The sequence below is a fragment of the Lampetra planeri genome, chromosome 7 (genome assembly GCF_965212315.1).
Source record: "Lampetra planeri chromosome 7, kcLamPlan1.2.h2, whole genome shotgun sequence".
In the NCBI taxonomy this organism is placed as follows: Eukaryota; Metazoa; Chordata; class Hyperoartia; order Petromyzontiformes; family Petromyzontidae; genus Lampetra; species Lampetra planeri.
The window spans coordinates 3,816,965-3,834,639 of NC_136113.1; the positions used below are offsets into that span (position 1 = coordinate 3,816,965).

General features: G+C 48.1%; 1 protein-coding gene across 6 annotated transcripts in view; it reads right to left on the reverse strand.

The window, feature by feature from the left end:
• The window catches only part of BIRC6 (baculoviral IAP repeat containing 6), a 149,468-nt gene that overhangs the window by 124,940 nt on the left and 6,853 nt on the right, over positions 1-17,675 (reverse strand). For 5 of the 6 annotated variants that reach the window (XM_078595981.1, XM_078595980.1, XM_078595978.1 and 2 more), the window contains exons 5-32: positions 17,423-17,534; positions 16,465-16,547; positions 15,502-15,724; positions 15,171-15,331; positions 14,462-14,523; positions 13,709-14,301; positions 12,661-13,456; positions 12,352-12,501; positions 11,079-11,307; positions 10,405-10,565; positions 10,039-10,167; positions 9,725-9,862; positions 9,362-9,549; positions 8,761-8,897; positions 8,295-8,462; positions 7,763-7,894; positions 6,712-6,809; positions 5,378-5,525; positions 4,405-4,544; positions 3,944-4,078; positions 3,174-3,730; positions 2,887-3,037; positions 2,531-2,745; positions 2,207-2,418; positions 1,267-1,694; positions 800-1,019; positions 306-445; positions 32-181 (exon numbers count right to left, since the gene is read on the reverse strand). In XM_078595981.1, coding sequence (XP_078452107.1) covers positions 32-181; positions 306-445; positions 800-1,019; positions 1,267-1,694; positions 2,207-2,418; positions 2,531-2,745; positions 2,887-3,037; positions 3,174-3,730; positions 3,944-4,078; positions 4,405-4,544; positions 5,378-5,525; positions 6,712-6,809; positions 7,763-7,894; positions 8,295-8,462; positions 8,761-8,897; positions 9,362-9,549; positions 9,725-9,862; positions 10,039-10,167; positions 10,405-10,565; positions 11,079-11,307; positions 12,352-12,501; positions 12,661-13,456; positions 13,709-14,301; positions 14,462-14,523; positions 15,171-15,331; positions 15,502-15,724; positions 16,465-16,547; positions 17,423-17,534 — 6,056 coding nt within the window. The remainder of the gene's footprint in view (positions 1-31; positions 182-305; positions 446-799; positions 1,020-1,266; positions 1,695-2,206; positions 2,419-2,530; positions 2,746-2,886; positions 3,038-3,173; positions 3,731-3,943; positions 4,079-4,404; positions 4,545-5,377; positions 5,526-6,711; positions 6,810-7,762; positions 7,895-8,294; positions 8,463-8,760; positions 8,898-9,361; positions 9,550-9,724; positions 9,863-10,038; positions 10,168-10,404; positions 10,566-11,078; positions 11,308-12,351; positions 12,502-12,660; positions 13,457-13,708; positions 14,302-14,461; positions 14,524-15,170; positions 15,332-15,501; positions 15,725-16,464; positions 16,548-17,422; positions 17,535-17,675) is intronic. The other variant, XM_078595979.1, reaches the window with a different exon arrangement.

A 17,675-nucleotide genomic window follows, 5' to 3' on the forward strand; every position in this document is an offset into this window, starting at 1 on the left:
CGAGCAACTCTTTTTTAACGGAGAAACTCACCGGCCAGAAGCCTTTCGATCTCTTTGTCGACAGCAATTTTTTTGCCCCCAGCCCCGACCGCCAGGCCCTCATCCTCGGCGCTGGTTACACAGTCCAGCAGGCGAGACACCAGCATGAGCACCCAGCTCACAAGCGGGATATCCAGCACACCTGCATACACACACACATATATATACAACACGGGGGTGACACCGTTAGTTACAGCTCAGACTATTGCGCTAACGAGGGCAAGCATGCCACAAAGCAATGTGGGGATATTAAGCAGCGCGTGTACCGCAAGGTTGAACATCTTCCCAGCCGGCAGACTGTGGCTGCAGTGGAGAGAGCAGGCGGTCCAAGAGAGCCAGCAGCGACTCAAGAACTCCACTGTTGCTCAGGGATCTCCGGCCCAGGCACGACAGCAGAATAAATACTCTACAAATGGACAGACCCACAATGAAGTCACATTTGTAAATATGCATGACAGTGAGTTAATCTGGTAAGATGATTCACAAGCGTTTATCAGGTTCATGTACAACCCTTTCTTAATCCACAGTTGAATGAGGGCATCTGCAAGCTGTGCAAGCTGTGGAGGTCAATAGTCTTTGAGAATCCTTGACGATTTTGGTCAGTGTAGATTTGGAAAGGTGTGGATATGGGAGAGAAATAGTAGTACAGTACAACATATAAATTTTCCTGCACTGGCCCTCTGCTGCCAACCACACAGCATAACATTTTATATAAGCAAGCCACCTTGGTGTGCAGTCACACGGGTAAAGATAGACGCACCGGTCTTGCGGGAAGACAAGCAGCTGCTGCGAGTTGTAGAGCTCCTGCAGCACGTTGGCGAGAAAGCGGCCCCACCAGCGCTCGCCCCCACACAGCTGCACCAGCAGCAGCCCCGCGTGCAGGCGGATGCGCGGCGTCCCACTCAGGCACAAGTGCTTGAAGAGCTCCTCGCAGGCCGTCGCCTGGAATGTCTGCTGCAGCACCGACGGCACGGGCTGACCTGTGATACGGAGTACACGCAACACGCTGCTTTCAGCACGATGTCCTTCACGCACGCTGTGAGCTTGATCTGGAAAACGGAATACAGTTTGCATTGCCATAAAACACCGCCATCATTTAACAATATCTTACAACCCAAAAATATGCAGTATGTTTTTTAAAAAATGGGCCATTCTTCAGACACAAACCTATAGCTCCAGGAGTTATAGCTCCAAATATGATTTGCTTGTGTAATGATGGACGGGTACCATTGGATGTGTGCAGCACGCTGAGGAGCGTGTCGAGCAGGTACTTGATAACGGTACGCAGCTGCTCGGTCGACGAGCCGAGGATCAGGTCCCTCTGGGAACGGTTGCTCTCCGGCAGGCCACCGCCCGCCGCGGCGTCCTCCTCTTTCCGGCTGGACCACGCCGTGGTGGGGCCACCGCCGCCTACGAATCCGCCCTCAGAGCGCGGCGCCCCCAGGGCCACACGCAGCCGGGCCACAGCGTGGTGAGCCAGGTTGAGCTGCAGCTGCAGCTGCGCACACGCCTGATAGGCGGCACACACGCGGGCGTCCTCCTCGGCCGCGCGCTCCGGCCGCCGCAGGGAGTGGTGGCCGTTGCCAGCGCTTGAGAGCGGGGGCAGGTCGACGGCATGCAGCAGGGTCTCCAGGCGGTGGCACGCCAGATTGTACCTGCATTGAGACTATACTTTAAAAACAACCACTGCTGGTATACAACCAACACGGAATGCTGCGCCTTCAATTGCGAGGTTTAATAAGGCAACAGCAGAACAACCAACGAAATAAAAAAATAATAAAAACGTGCCAGCTTGAAAAATGAAGAAAGCTTGCTTACAACATTTCTAAAAACATAACCAATTGATCTTGATTTTAGGCTTTCGTGACTGCAGGAATCCATACTCTTTGGATCTTTCGGTAAAGTCACGTAGGTAGAAAAAATAATAGATCACGAAGTTTCGATCGCAACACAAGCAACCGTCATCAGGTGTGAAACAAACACAGCAGGAGGACTGCTGACGTAGCGTCCTACCGACGTGACTTTACCAAAAGAACAAAAGAGTATAACCAATTGATCATTAGAAATCTAAAATTTATATCACTGAACTATTTTCATTCATCAGCACCATTACAGAAAGAAGAGTTTCTCTAGTGCGGGTCACCAAAGGGGCAGTGTGCGCACACACCTGCACTGGATGTCCTCCTGAAGAGTGACGAGCGTGCTGAGTTGTTGTTCCAGCTCCTCCTGACTCTCAGCCTCCCGGCTCGTGCTATCCGGCTCTCCGACTATCGTCCGTCCCTCCTGTTCCCACGGAAGGATGTATGTGTGGCCGTAGTACAGCCCCAGGGGGATTTTTGCACGCGCGTTGGTGCTGCCGTACTTGCCAATGACCGTCACCTAATGGAGAAAGGAACCATTAAGCACACAATGGGGACGGAGCATACAGGTGCATCGTACCCAATGCACCGGGTCACCAGTGTCAACGTGCATACAATAAGCCGCAAGGCACCTTGAGGAAGCGGCACACGGGTGCGGGCAGCAGGTCGTGCAGGATGAGCGAGTGGGTGCCGATGTCGGGCGTCACCACCAACCGCCGCCCGTCCACCTCCTCTCCGCGAGTCCACACGTCGATGGCGAGCGATGCCAGCTCCGAACATGCCGGCACGAGCAGGTCCGTCAACAGCACCGGCCGCCCAAAGTCCAGGGTCACAAAACGACGGGCACCTGCGTTCGTAAAATTGAGCAGAAATAAAAACGAACGTGCAAATGCTCGATACGCACGAAGTCCAATAATATGAAGAACTACTCGCAGGACGGATGTACTCGGCGTAAGAGGAGGTGCATGTACAAAAGACGGTCAAGTACCCGAGTGCATTCGCTCAATGACCATTGACTGGTACGTTGGTGGCTGCAGCAGCTGGGACGCCTGCGTGAGAGCCTGAGCCAGACCCCCGCCCGCCAGAGAGGTTGGTCCAGACGAGCAGGGGGAAGCAGCAGATGACTTTCCCGCGGAGCTCTGCCCATAAAATGACGAGAAATCAATTCCGAACAACATGAAGCCACGATGTGCTTAAGACACAAAACTGCATTAAGGAAATTAAATAGTGCTTTATATGTTCATGATGCTAGCATGTGGTTGCCTGTGCACCCACCGATTTGCTCTTGCTAGACTTGGAGGTGTGCAGAGCCACAGTGACTGGGTTGAGCTCCGAAAAGGCAGGCGGTGGGAAGAAGTGGGAGAGGTCCCCGTTGACGGTCGGCGCAGAGGTGACGGGCACGTGGACCGGCTCGTTGGGCGGTGTGAGCGGCGGGGTCATGAACAGGGGTGTCGTCTTGGGCGTGGGTGGGAAAAGCTCCGAGCTGTAGGGGTAGTAGCCAGGGTGGTGGGCCACAGCGGCAGCCGCCGACGACATGAGGGGAGCGGCCGAGGGCCCTGCCGTCACCGAGGCCCCCGCAGCCGAGGCCGCGGCCGCTGCTGCCGCCGTTGTCTGATGTAGCTTCGCCTCCAGCTTCACCTTCTGCTGCTGCAGCTTGAGCAGCTGGTGCTGCTTCTCTTGCAGGGCGTGCAGCTGATGCTCGGCCGTGGCCATAGCAGTGGACAGAGAATGCAGCGCGGCCTGGGCGGCAGTGCTCAAGGCCTGGCTCGTGTCCCCGCCACTATTGGCCGCTGCTGCTCCACCTGGCCCCGCCATCATGCCAAACCCATTGCCTAAGATATTATTTGGAAACAAAATTACACAGAAATGTTGAAATTAGAAACTTGACTATGGCCAGCATTCCGATTTGCACGGTTGTCCACATACAGTGCAAAATAAGTTAAACATACATACGTTATTGGAATAAAAAAAGAGTTTCAACTACACGCACGAGATTGTGCTAAAGCAATCGCCTATGGGGGTAAAAGTGACGTGAAATGGCGCACCCCTCTCGTCTTTCTCCACGCGGGTGCCGTCGCTGGTGGCCACACACGTGAAGTGCAGTGGCTCCACCTCCAGCAGCCCCGTGAGTGCGGTGAAGCTGCTGTCGGCAGCTGCACCTCCAGCCACCTTGCCATTACCTGCGCCACCACACACAAGGGACATGCACTAGTCAGGGAAGCTGATCTTAAAACGCAAAGTTAAAGTGTCTACACACTTAAATGAGCATTGGGGAGAGGGGCTCTTGGCTTCATGAGACAGTCGTGGCAATTAAACGTTCTTCAAACAGTGGCCAATATATTCCATTGGAAAAAGTTAATAAACATCACCCTCTTCACAACATTCTACATAGGCTTAAATTGAATGCTCCTGTCATGCAAAGTGAAATGTTATTTGCATATGCTTTGTAATTAACACGCATGCTTCCATGATGCAGCATCATGTAACTCACGATGAAGCTCCCCACCTGTCATGATCTCGGAGAGGTCGATCTCGTCGGACTGCACGTTGCTGGAGCTGCTCACCAGGTAGGCGTTTTTGTAAGAGGAGCCGCTCATCTCAAAGTCAAACAAGAGGGGGTCGAACGGGGAGCGGTACAGCCCATACCTGGGGTCACATGGAACACATGAGTTATTGGAAAAGCCTCTGGTTAAGATATTGACCGATGAGCAACGCTAAGTTAGACATGCATAACTACAAATCAATTTAGGTTATTATTGGGTGAAGGCATGGTGCAGTTTTTAGCACACTGCTCTGTGAACCTGTCGACATGAGTTTTGTTCTAAGCCATGGCTAATATCGGTGATGATCGCTATCTGAGCCAGTCCTCCCTTTCACGAACCTGCACTGACCAGCGTGATGAAGTATGGCCATACAACCCCAAGAATCGACATAGCAGGAGGTCTTCAGCAATGGGTTAATTTCTCACGTTATATCCCTGTGTTCATTAAATAAATTAAAACGGATACAACCTGGAGACGATTTTGTATTTGCATGCTATATAATGTTAAAACTGCAATATACTAGAATTAAGCCGATTATATTATTCTGCTACTGCTCATATCATTCTGCTACTCCGGGGGCAGTGAAGCGGCCGTGCGGTATCACATTCGCCCCACTTGTTGCAGAGGCTCATGGTTTGAATCCAAAGGCTGCCTTAATTAATACTGTGGGTCTAATATGTGCTGTCTGCTTCCCAGTGGATGCAAAAGATCCATTATTATTCAAAAGAATAGTCCAAATATAACTAATTGTAAATTACCCGCAAATCAATAATTTTGGACGATATATAGCAATCATCACCCCCTACTGGAAGACGAATGCCCCAGTTCACTCTTGCCAATGGTCTCTCTTGCGTGCGCACCCGGTTAAACAAAAGCAACTTTAAAACGTGAGCTCAAGAGCCAAGCCCGGGCTCGGTGTGCGCACGCATGTCTCACCGTGCCCGCAGCAGCGCCTCCAGTGGCGTGAGTCTGTCTGTGAGTTGACGCGACACAGCCATGAGCAAAGCGGCGCACGCCGTGCTGCACTCAGCCAGGTCCTCCTCCTTCACGTAATTCAGCAGCACGAAATACCAGTACAGAGCTCCTACACAAATAAAAAAAAGACAAGCGTTAACAGATTGTTGGGTCAGCTGCTCTTAGCAAGCACCTATGAATGGCAGCACTGCATACGAGGGGGTGGAGTGGCCCACACAACACCCCAAGTGACAATGTTTACACATTGCACCAGGTACTCATTTGAAGCAGAGTCGATCAAAAGGGAGGCCCAGAAGAGGTTCAGATAATCGTCACTGGTGTTGGCTGCGAGCAGGAATCGAACTCGGGTAGCTGGGTTTGTAGCGTAGCGCGCGAACTGCTACCCATATCACTCCCCATAAACACACACAGACATCTGGACAAAAAAAAAATCAACATTTATGTGGAATGTATTTTTGTATGCCCTGGCAGCACCTACAACCTTCGCTGGTATTTTCATGGGAGCTACACCAAGGTGTGCTAAAAACGTCCGTCTAAATTTGCCAAAATGGCTCACAAATTACTTCAAGATCAACCCCACTGCTCAAATTTGGCAGTACCCTCCTGAAAGTTTTCTGGACAGTTGCCTCACCTCTACTACCCTAATTTGGCAGCACCAACACATTTTCCTCCCTCCCTACCTTCCATTTCAGCAGCGTGGCAGTGACAGAATAAATTTCCTCCACAAACTCTCGCGAATATTTTGATTGTTGAAAGGAATCATTAAAGGCGATAGCTCTAAAAGTATGATGACTTAATGGGCTGTGGACTCCTACAGCATACTAGCTCAAACTATTCATCTGCTGTCCAAAGTGGTAGGTGTTTCTCATATTGATCCGAGAGTCATGTGCATATTTCTATACATGTCATCCAACTTGTGATGACTGTGTGTGCTCCTAAAGCCAAAAGAAAAATAAATGTACGCTAGTAACAAAGCTTACATTTTTAGAGCAAGCTGATGGCATGTGCCTATTTAACACTTAATAGTTGGCATGCAATGCAAGCTGGATAAACCAAGCGGCCAGAAACTTTTGCCAGCCATATTTCGAAGTTAACTTGGTGCAAGTAATTTGAAGATGGATTCATCTCAGAAAAGCCTAAATAATAAGATAAAAAATAGACTTTTTGCTGGTGTCACCCATGGTCAAAATGCACACCTACGCTGCTGGATTTGCTTCGGTCACAGATCAATGCATGCAATTTAGCCAAACTCAGTCACCTCAGATAAACCTTCGGGGATTGCAAGGCAGGCTCACCTGCAGTGGCAGCCGCAGGAATGTACGGGAGATTGTCCAGCAGGGCCAGGAGCAGAGCTCGGCTGAACTCTTTTCTGATTGCTTCCGTCCTTCCATTACTGTTGGAAAGTTAATTAAAAAAATGTTTTAAACAAATCATCATTGGCCACTCAATCGACTGCAGGATGAAAGCTTCTCCCAAGCCAACACCGACCTCTCAGGATCCTGCAATGCAATAATCCAGCTCACAAAATATACATGCTTAGGAATAGTAAATACAGTAAAAACCATCGCTATGCACGAGTTCTGGATTCACCAGTTACTAAATGTATACCAATTCCCTATTCGCGACCCCCCAGACTCCAGCATTCGCAAGTGTACCTCGTGCCAGACCTCTAACACCGTGGAGGTGCGCGCAGAATTTTACATTTTAAACTGTCGGCGAAGATTCGGCACGCCACCTCGGCTGCCCGCTTAGTCCTCAGTCTCGCCGTAATCTCGCGGAGCTCATGATTGTGCATGTTTACTTTATACGTACTTACAAGTCGACTCGATTATACATTTTGGTATAAACAAGTCAACTGAGGTCCATTAAAACGAATACGAATGCAATCGGGGAAAATGTTGCGACTCGTGCTCCCCCAGAGTGCAAAAATGATAACAGCTGTGCGGCATTGTTATGAAACACCTGTATCTCCCGAGGAGTCATCCTCCTGAATGCCTCACCATTACCACTACCTCCATCGTCATCAAATCATCTTCAAAGGTAATGAAAAAACACGTTGTTCTTTGTAATTTGTTATTTATTGTAGTCATTGTTAGTAAACATTTACCACTCCCCCCTATGTTCACTCGTACTAGGAACGTAACTCCATTTTATCCATTGGAACAAGGTTTATGCATTCGCGAATTCAGCATTCACGAACATTTGTAAGAACGTAACCCTCGTGGATAGATAGGGTTTAGTGTAATGTTTACAACGTTAAGGAAGTTAATTCACACTCAAAATAATCACATTTCTTACACCACGTAAACATATGACTGCTACGTGAAAAAAATTGTACAGCGTTACCTGATGCAGAGCGTGAGAAACTTGGCGCACTTGTGAGCGATACTGCGGCCAGCCTCCAGGAAGCAGCACCGCACCAGATCCACCAGATGGCACTGCGTTTTAATCGACAGGCTGTCCACACCATCCTTGGAGCTGGGCGGGCAGGGCATGGGACATAATTGGATTAAACTACCCGCCTCCGCAAAGACCCGTTCAAAGCTTGACCTCCAACTTCCGCTACGTGCAGATGCCTGGCCAATTTTCTACATACAAGGACAGCCAATTTGTTAATCCACTGCTGGAAAGGTGGTGGGTGTTATTGGAGCATATAACACCATGCAGGTTTGAGCATAGTAGAAAAACAAATATTTGTATACACTTTACTCTGTTGGCAACGAAGACCCGCAGCAGCCTTTAACTTTTGCTTTATGCACGTCGGTCAGCTATCAAAGCACGATCAGGCATCCTTCCAGGAGATTTTGTCAGAGGCATAGTTCAACACTTGGCTCTATTTTTCATAGGCTGTGCGCTAAGAATAGCGCTGCGAGTGTACCTGCACTGCTGCGCATGAGCATGCACGCCCGCCAGCCAGCACAACACGTCGAGGGCCAGGCTCCGGGCCTGCTCCGTGGCGGGTGGCCCCTCGTCTGTCCGGAGGCACAGCAGGAGCAGCAGCCGCTCGGGGAAGTCCGCCAGCTCCAGCATCGCCAGCCGCTGAACCCTGCGGTGTAAAACAAATATCGACAGCACAGACGACATTTAACACCTATGTAACACCACATCCACATCACATGCTACTGCAGCACTTTTTATTTTAAAAAATGGGTTCTAAAAGAGATCTTTCTGGGCTTGTCTTAATGAGACATTTTTGCAAACATCAACTTTTGGTATTAAAACCGTCAAAACCTCCATTTGCTCACTATTTTGCAAAACAAAATCACCTATGCCAAAGTCTACAATATAACCTAAGGATTTATCCATGTGCTTAGGACTGTATGTTTCATGAAAATATATCTCACCTTTCTTTTGGAATGGAAGTCTTTTTAAATTTGCGTATGGTGATGGACACCTCCTGCAGCACATCACAGCCCTGCAACTTCTTAGACTTCTTGGATGAGTTGCCATTCTCTCCAAACTTGGGTGTGGCTCCTTTATCCTAGCAAACCATTAAAAATACAATAACCATCTCACAAACCATAAGAAATGCTCCTTACAAAGCGATCAACATGTGATCATGCAACTTAAAATATCGATTTTTTTTTTAATAGCAAACAGGATGATCTATATTTAGTTTTTGGGTTAGGCCACACAATCATTTAATTCCAAAATTATTGTCATTAAACACAGAGTAAGCTAACGCAGTCCACTCCATTTTTGAGTACACTACTTGAAGAAGCTTAATGCAGTTTGAGTGAACGTAAAATATCAGGAAAAGTCTCACACCACCGGTGACCAATGTACAAATAATATTTTTGTAAAAGTGATAATCTTGTTTGGCGGTAAAGAGTAGAGAAGAATTTTGGCATAAAACGACGGCTTAACCTAAAAAAAACATGGATTGTATGAACATTGCATCTCAAGGTGAGCATCACAAAGTGCTGCTTAAAAGCGAGGGCTTACTTTGGTGGCTGTGGCTTTGAGGAGGAACGTGGCCAAAGAGTGGCCCTGGTTGGTGGTCGGTTTGAGTGTTGGGGCTCGGTAAATCGAGCGACCATTGTTCCCTGCGTAACTCCCATCCTCATTTGCCCTATCACCATTGACCGCCTTGATGTGAATGAGAAACGATCTGTACTTTCCCCCGGCCATGCCTGTTACAACAGCAGAGTAAAAAGAAGGCAACAATATCAGCTGGATATAAATACATTAAGGTGTTACTCCACCCCAAAATATTTAAAATACAAAAAACAATGAATGTAGGTTATAATACTGTGCAAAACAAGACATTTCAATCGTGATAGGTCTCCAGAAGTGTGGTGAACATACCCTTGATGAGTGCGGGGCTGGTAAGGGTGAGCACGCCGGCATGGCCGGACAAGTCCAAGCCATTGCCCAGCCACTCAGGCCCACACAGGATGTCCTCTTTGTGGTCATCCAGGAAGGGGCACAACTTTGTGCCGGCTTCTGTGTGCAACCAGAAACATTGAGGGGGATGGGGAAGGTGACCAGGGCAGAATTATATTTCACACTACGGACGTGCATGTAAAAAATACCTGGTTATCTTGATTCTGGTTCGTCGCAAAACATGGGTTACAATATTTTTTTGCGTGAAAAACAGGCAATGGTAGGTGACCTCTCACCTGTGCCCTCATCGATATCCATGGCCTCGCAACCCTCCCTTCCATCTAACAGTGAAGAGCCCTGACCCGCTGAGTTCATGCACCATGGGGTAGTCAAAGGAAATGCGACTTTCGAGTCAACGGCACAATCTGAGATACAAACACCACAAGCAACACGAATGACAATTTAGACTAAATAAAGCCACTGAAAAAGTGTTGTCAAAGCTACACGTACCTGGCCACATGACGACAAAACATCATCACCTGGCTGATCATTTTAAACATTATGCTGACAATTTAGTAATTCGTCAAGGATAAACAAGGCTCATTAGTGTTTAAGTGACATGGCTTTGGCAGGTGTGGGTGTGCTGCCCATGTGGGTTTTACCATTGATCTTGCCGAGGCCAGGAGAGCGATTCCGCAGCAGTGTAACTTGGATCTGAGGAATGCTGGCCACGTCTGTGTTCAGTATGAACTTCAGGTCCACGTGACCAACCATGCACACTTTGGGCAGCACAATCTCAAATATCTGCTCATCCCAGCTTTTACTGAAAAAAGAATTGGACAAACAAAAGTCAACCACTGAAATATATGAAGAATATGAAATCGTAACTTATACATGAAGAACAGTCACATTTTGGTCTCAATATCCACCTCGCGGGTTATAAAGGATGAAAATATAATTAACCAATCACCGGCTCACACAAAGAGAAGGATTGTAAGAGAAAAGGTGGCAATGAAGATTTCATTATTAAAGAGCACAGTGAATTTAATGCCCTGCACATGGCTAAGCAACAAACTAATGCCCACGACCAAATACAGAACGATGCATTTCCTAAGTTCTGTTCACAAGGACATAGAGAACAAGCCGATAATTGAAGTTAAACTTTATTTGTTTAACCAGGTGAGAAACTCAAAGAGAGCAGTATAGTTTTATTTGCAAGAGTAACCTGTCCCACCAAAACTAACAAATGAAAAACAAATAAAATAACAATGAAGCAAGTAGAAATCAGAGAACAAAAAAAAACAATCAATTGCCAAGGTGGCATCTCAGGGCTCACTTGTCCGGTTGCAACTTCCAGGTGCGCGTATGCTGCGCTGCATCCCCGTGCTGCTGCCCGTGCAGATGCTGCGGGTGGCGTCTCTGCTGCTGCTCCTGCTGCAGCTCGGCCCAGCAGGGCGGCACCGTGGCCGAGAAGCGCGGCGTCAGAGTCTCGAACTGCGTGAGCTCCACCAGCGCCGTCAGGGCAGACGTAGTGAGCACAGGCTGTGCCGCCAGGAGCTCCACCCCTGCACACACCACACCAGCCACGTGGCAAGGCAAATCGTAAATGCTCATGCCGTGACCCAGCATTGGCCACGATATAGTAGCGTTTTTGTTACTATGTAATTACTCCTGCTCGTTGTACACGATCGGTGAGTGAGAGAAAAATAACACAAGACTAAAGATTTTTTTTATGTAAGTAGAAAACGGTCTTGTTTGACATCTTTATAGGGGGACAAAATGTATCAATTAAACCCTAATAATTAATACATCTATCCTATGGCCAGAGTGAGTTATTTGTACTTTAGGAAACTAAAATAGTTTATATTGCATGAGTGAAGTAAATACTTATTAGGTTCCACCTTCCAGTGTATCTGCAAGCAATGCAATACCCAGGTCTGTCCACACCTTGTTGTGACTAGAATGTTGACATGTTCCAGTCACTCTTTTGCTTTAACACCTTGGTCAACGCTCATTGGCTCTTTTTGGTTAACAGAAGTCCTCACTCGACCCTGTCCATTTGAAATTACTCCAATACTTGCTGTGCCTTATGAACACATGCAGTTTGCCATATTTACATCTATAGACGTTGATTATAAAAACAAAATCGATAGTCAACACGTAAAAAATCATTAACACTGCTTTATAACAGAAAAAGTAGGGGCTTTTGAACGATATGGGGACATGATTACTCTGAAGGCTGTTGCTCAAAATGTTCCGCCCCTCATTTTTTTTTACAAGGCAATCATAATGATGAATATGGCATGTTTTATTTTCACAAATTTAACTAATTTGATAGAGCACTGTATCACAATTAAGGACGTCATTATTGGCAATATACTGGTTATGAATCGTTCAATATTGGAATCTACATACTAATCATTGCCCCCAACTGCATAAAACATGGCATGGGCCCTGAAATAACCACGAGACTTAGTGTGGTTTTCCTGGGTAAACAATCATAGAAATAATAATACAAATATTTCTAGGATTTTTCTGCACTTTCCGCCATGCAGGCTGTAACGCTGGTACCTGCACGTACCGCTGCTTTGAAATATGACGGTACTGACCGGCCATGGCAGGGCTGGCAGGGCTTGCAGAGTGCTTGCTTGCTTCCTGGACCTTCTCCTCGGCCTTCGTGCATGAGCTCTCCTGAAACATGGTCACCGAATCCACCTCCTCGTTCGGCTCCCCCACCTGCAGAAAGTGGATCTCGCCACCTATGGAATTTTACAAGAGTCAGCCACAGCACACAGCCAAGCATTGGAAACTCAGTCACAGCACCATGTGTGTACAATTCACCATGAAGAACACAGCACCATAAAGACGTGAGCACGTGTGTTGCAGTGACGAAACAACAGGGGGGGCAAAGCACGTACCTCGTGTGCAGGAACACAGCCTGTCGGAGCCTGAGCAGTACACCACAGACACAAAAGGGTCGACTGCGCCATTGTTGTCCTTTTTCGGTGGGACAACTGAAGCCACCGTCTCAAACGTAGACAGCTCCATGATCTTCACATAACCTTCTCGCGTCGTCACCACAAAGTGGCCTAGGTGAGCACCAAGCATCCTTTTTTCATCTGGCACGCCGGGCTTGGAAGGCTGAGTCTGGCCCAAGTGCACCTTCTCGGACTGCTCCTCCAGGTCTTCGTCTCGCCCGTTGAAGGCGTCGGGAGAGAGGAGGATGAGCGATGTGATGGCGTTGCTGGGGTCGGCGATGCGGTGTATTCTGACAGGCTCCTCGTGCAGGGTCACGGTGCGGGTGTTGAAGTTGAGCTTGTACAGCAGGCAGTAGCCACCGCTCGTAGCCCTGGTCTCAGCGTCCTCGGCGTCGCTTTCGTGCCGGTTGAGCGGCGGCTTAAGCGAGCTACTGTTCATGCCCTGCCCCTCGGCCTCACACAGTGCAGAGTTGAGCCTGTTCATGGCCTCCACGCCACTTGCCGTGGTGGCATCCGAGGCACGGGGCTCCAGAATGACGAGGATGTGCATCCCGTCCGAGCACGGCGTGATGGAATGCACGGACATCCGTTCCTCCTCAGAAAAGCGGGGAAGAGGGAGGCACTGCACCAGTGCCCCAGGCCTTGGAACCACAGTCGCGGACGACTTCCGGTCCACATTTGTTAGGCCCTGGGTGGCCTGCGCCAGCTGCTGCACGTAGCTCACGCCAATGGGCTCCTGCAATAAGCAAAAAAACATAAAAAAATACTCTCAGCATGGAGCGCCATCTCATTGTGCCTTGTTGCAATAGTTTTACTTGCGCTTTGTTTTCCTATTGGTATATTTATTGCTCTATATTTAGGATTCTCTTATCCTGGGCATGCTGACTTTAGAACAAGGGGATTTGTCAAAGACCGGAGAAAGTAACAAAATATACAAGAGCCGTAAGCCGACTCAATCTGAGCAGCGTTTCCCGAATGCACAACCTACCTGCAGGAAGAACTGGTGCTGATCGAGCTCCAGCTCCAGGATTTGCGGTACTGGGAAGGTACCACCCACCCCAATGTCCTCCTCTGGCAGGCTCTTCCCACTCACCAGGGCATCCAGCTGTGAGAAGCTCTTCCCTTCCTTCTCCTCTGAGCCCTTGATGGCGTACGTAAGCAGCATGGGGACCATGCGTGGCCCCGTCTGAGAGGAGCCTTGGCTCAGGTTCAGCGAAGACTCCACCTCCATAGCCATTACCCGTTCGGTCTGAGAGGGCTCGGCATTCTGCAGCTGACTGCACTCGCTGGAGCCCACTGGAGCTGCTTTAGAGATAACGAGCACGCCGGCCAGCAAGCAGGGAACCGAGAGGAGGCTCATCTGTTCCTTGTTCCCGCCGCCCTTGGAGCTGGCTTGCTTCCCCCCGCCACCACACAGCACCGGGGACATGTTCTCTTGCAGCTCCTCCAAGTCCTTCACCGCCCCGTCGATGACACTGGCGACCATTTCCCACTGCTGCGTCTCGGGCTGCTGCAGCAGGGTCAGCGCCGTGACCTCGAGGGACGTGACTGCTGCGGAATCCTCCTTGACACTCGACGCACCTGTCCGGACAGCCAGGGCACGTGGAAAAGAGGCGTTTGACTGTTTAATTGAACGCAAATTTTGTCAAATGCTCGTTTTAGAAAAAGGACATTTAACAGATAAAGCGAATTGTTCATTTATTCTTAAACAATAAATTCCAGTGAACAAACGCTTGCTCACCCATTATTAATTCAGCAAGTGAAGGAAGAGGTTCGGAGTCAGAATCTTCAAGCTGGTCATCACTGCAGACAAAAGATTGAACATGAAAGAACAGATTTTTTTTAGAGCTGCAAACTATCACCTATTTCACAAAATCGGTTAATAAACATAATAGTTTGAAGTTTCAATTATGATGAATGATAAAATTAAGATACAATTTGTATATCATTTGCATACATTATTTCAACAGTGAAAATATGTTTAAGCACAGAATTGTTCTAGAAATGCATTTCTACTTGCAAATGTTTTGTACAATCACTGTTCAATGATGTGAAGCAACCACCACTTTCTTGTATATACATAACTATCCAGTGTCCCCCCCGACTGTCCAACATGAGTTAACGCTAAACTTATAAATCAGGATCAAACACGAGCACATCACGCAAGTGACATCACTACATTGACGTAATATAAAATTATGGGTTGGACTATCTATTTAATGGTTTGAAAGCCTCAAGTGCATGCCAGACAGCCTGGAACAACACAGCCTAGGTAGATACTTGTTGGTTGTGCGTTCCTTTTTGTGCTTGCTGACATGCATACTTTACAACCCTTCTGAAGTTTATTTGACCACACTTCACACCAGGCTGGACCATTGCAATTTTGTCAAGGTTCATGCGATTGCAAAAATCGGAGCTATATGGCAAGGGAAGGCTGCCGGCAGGGTCACCTGTCGCTCTCAAGGCGAGGCACATCCGAGCTGCTCGAGGTGTCGTCGGTCCACGTGAGGCAGGGCTTTGTGGAATCCTCGTCGGCGGAAATGCGCTCAGTGCGCGCCAATCTCCGCATAATCATGGGGTCGCGGGGGTTCATGCAGAACCGTGCTTGCACCTGCGAGCCACGATTCGTTACATGAGCAAGGAAAATGTCGCATTCAAGGCCACACGAACAGAATGACTCGGGTGTCACGCACTGAACAACTTTCTTAAGGCATACCATCACTAGCAGTGATGCAGCTCAGTGGAACCGGTCCTGAGTAGACATAAGACCACCCCCCGTACCTTCATCTGCTTGTGGACGTCCCAAATGCAGACGCGGCCATGACGGGTGCTGGTGGCGAGCGTGGCGGGGCAGCTGCCAACACCCAGCCAGGCCACGCGCTCCGAACCATCGCCCTGGGGCACCTGAGATGGCGCTGTTGCCAGCGTCACTGCAATCGGCACGTTCTGCGTGTGCTCGCCCTTGACGTACGGGCAGTTCGGCGAGTGTCGCTCATGCTCAGACCTGAAGCCCAATGCACACAGCAGAGGTGCAGAGACAGGGGGGCAAAGAGCTGACAAACGTAACCAGAGTAACCACGCTGGGTTTAACTACACTGCCTCATGCAACGGTACCTCTGGACGAAGCCCGCCCCCCCCTCCCATGCCGTGTGGGATGTCATGGTGGATATTCGACTATATTTCAGCATGCTTGTAAGTGTGGATTGGTGAAGGCGGGGGGGATTGAATCACCATAATACAATTATTTCTGATGCAGTGCCCTCTGCTGATTACCATGCAGTACAGGTTCCAAGCCGCCCATGACAACTGTGCACAGTGGTTACCCATGCAACCAGTAACCAGGCCCATCACCTGTTCAGATTCCAAAATCTGATATCAAGTGCAGTGCAGTTGAATTTGTTGTAGGAAAATCAGTATAAGCAGTACAACAACCTGTTAAGATAATAACAAGCACTGTAGCACCAAAACATTTTATTGACATGAAGTCTATTTTAAAAGTATATAATGCAGTAAAATAATTTTAATTTGCGCCGGTGTAAGTATTGTGCATATATCCGTGCGTTGGAGCATATATTCACGCACACAAACAACTAGCAAACATTGGAATTTGACTTCTATAGTATCAATAATATACACAAGGATGCCATATTTACCACGACACATTGAGTAACAGGTGTACGTCTATAGTAGGAAAGGCAGTGCTGCCACACAAAGCAGGGCACAACATGTGAACCCTGTGCTCACCAGGGCTCATCTGTGGGCTCCCAAGAGACGAGGCACACACTGCATGTGAAGCACATGGCTCTGTCATCTCCATTGGAGGTCGGCTGTATGGGCAAAACGAGCATGTTTTAATATTATGAGTGGGAGCATTCGTGAGCAGTAGACTTTAAGCACAAATGTAATTGTCACACCCATTAAATCCGAGAGCATTTCATATATAAATAAAGTAATCTTAAGCCCCTATGCCTTGAGCAATTGTCTTTTTACATGGATGGTTAACTTTTCATCGGCATGGAAACTAAAAGCTTCTAGCTAATATCAGACCATGAGAGCTGCCATGAGCAAATGGCATTTTCGTGAGGACACGCCTATACATTGGTAAAATGTGACACGTAAGGGGTGGATAACCATTACGCCCAAACAAACGTGTTCCTTAAGCGTCATCACAAACCATGCTTGTACACATTCCTTTAGCCGTTCAACGAAGATGTCAAGTACAGTAATCATAAAATATTTGAATTCATAAATGTGGGTTCGCCTTCACAGGGGATTTCCTCGTGCAAGGCTTGGGCTGCTCACTTGGCAACCTGTTTACCTGTTTGAAGCAGTGCATCTGGCGCGATCTGGTTTCAGTGCCAATGAGATGTACAGTGCCACATAATTTGCGCCCGTCTATTTACACCGTTATATATCCACATGTTTATGATGAAAAAGTGTCAAAGACAAGGTCAAAAATTAAGGCAATCGAGAACAAAACCTAAAACTGGTAAACAAATAAAGCGTACATTCACACGGCTTACAAGTGCGATAAAAATGTAACACGTGGGAAAAATGCTAAGATTTATTCCCGAATGACAAATGCAAAGGTGGCAGTTGCCCAACACTCTGGCTAGAACAAGCATAATAATAAAGCAAACAGGTTTTTGTGGACCATGCTTTGGGTGCGGGCGCGCCAAGGTAGCGAGAGCGTTCGTACAACCTGGTGGTAGAAGCCGGCTTGAGCCATGGGGTCGGGCTGTGCCCATCTGTAGTGGGCATGAGGCCACGACGTGAACGTCTCCCGCCGGTTCGCCTCGCTGTACATCAGGGACCTAACACAACCAAAAACTACATTTTATTAAGCGATCCGCAATTAAACCCCCATCACCAAGCTAGACAAACGGACATTACAGAGAATCCAAAAGACAATAACTATTAGATAATACGTCAATCATTCAAATCAGCCTTTCTTG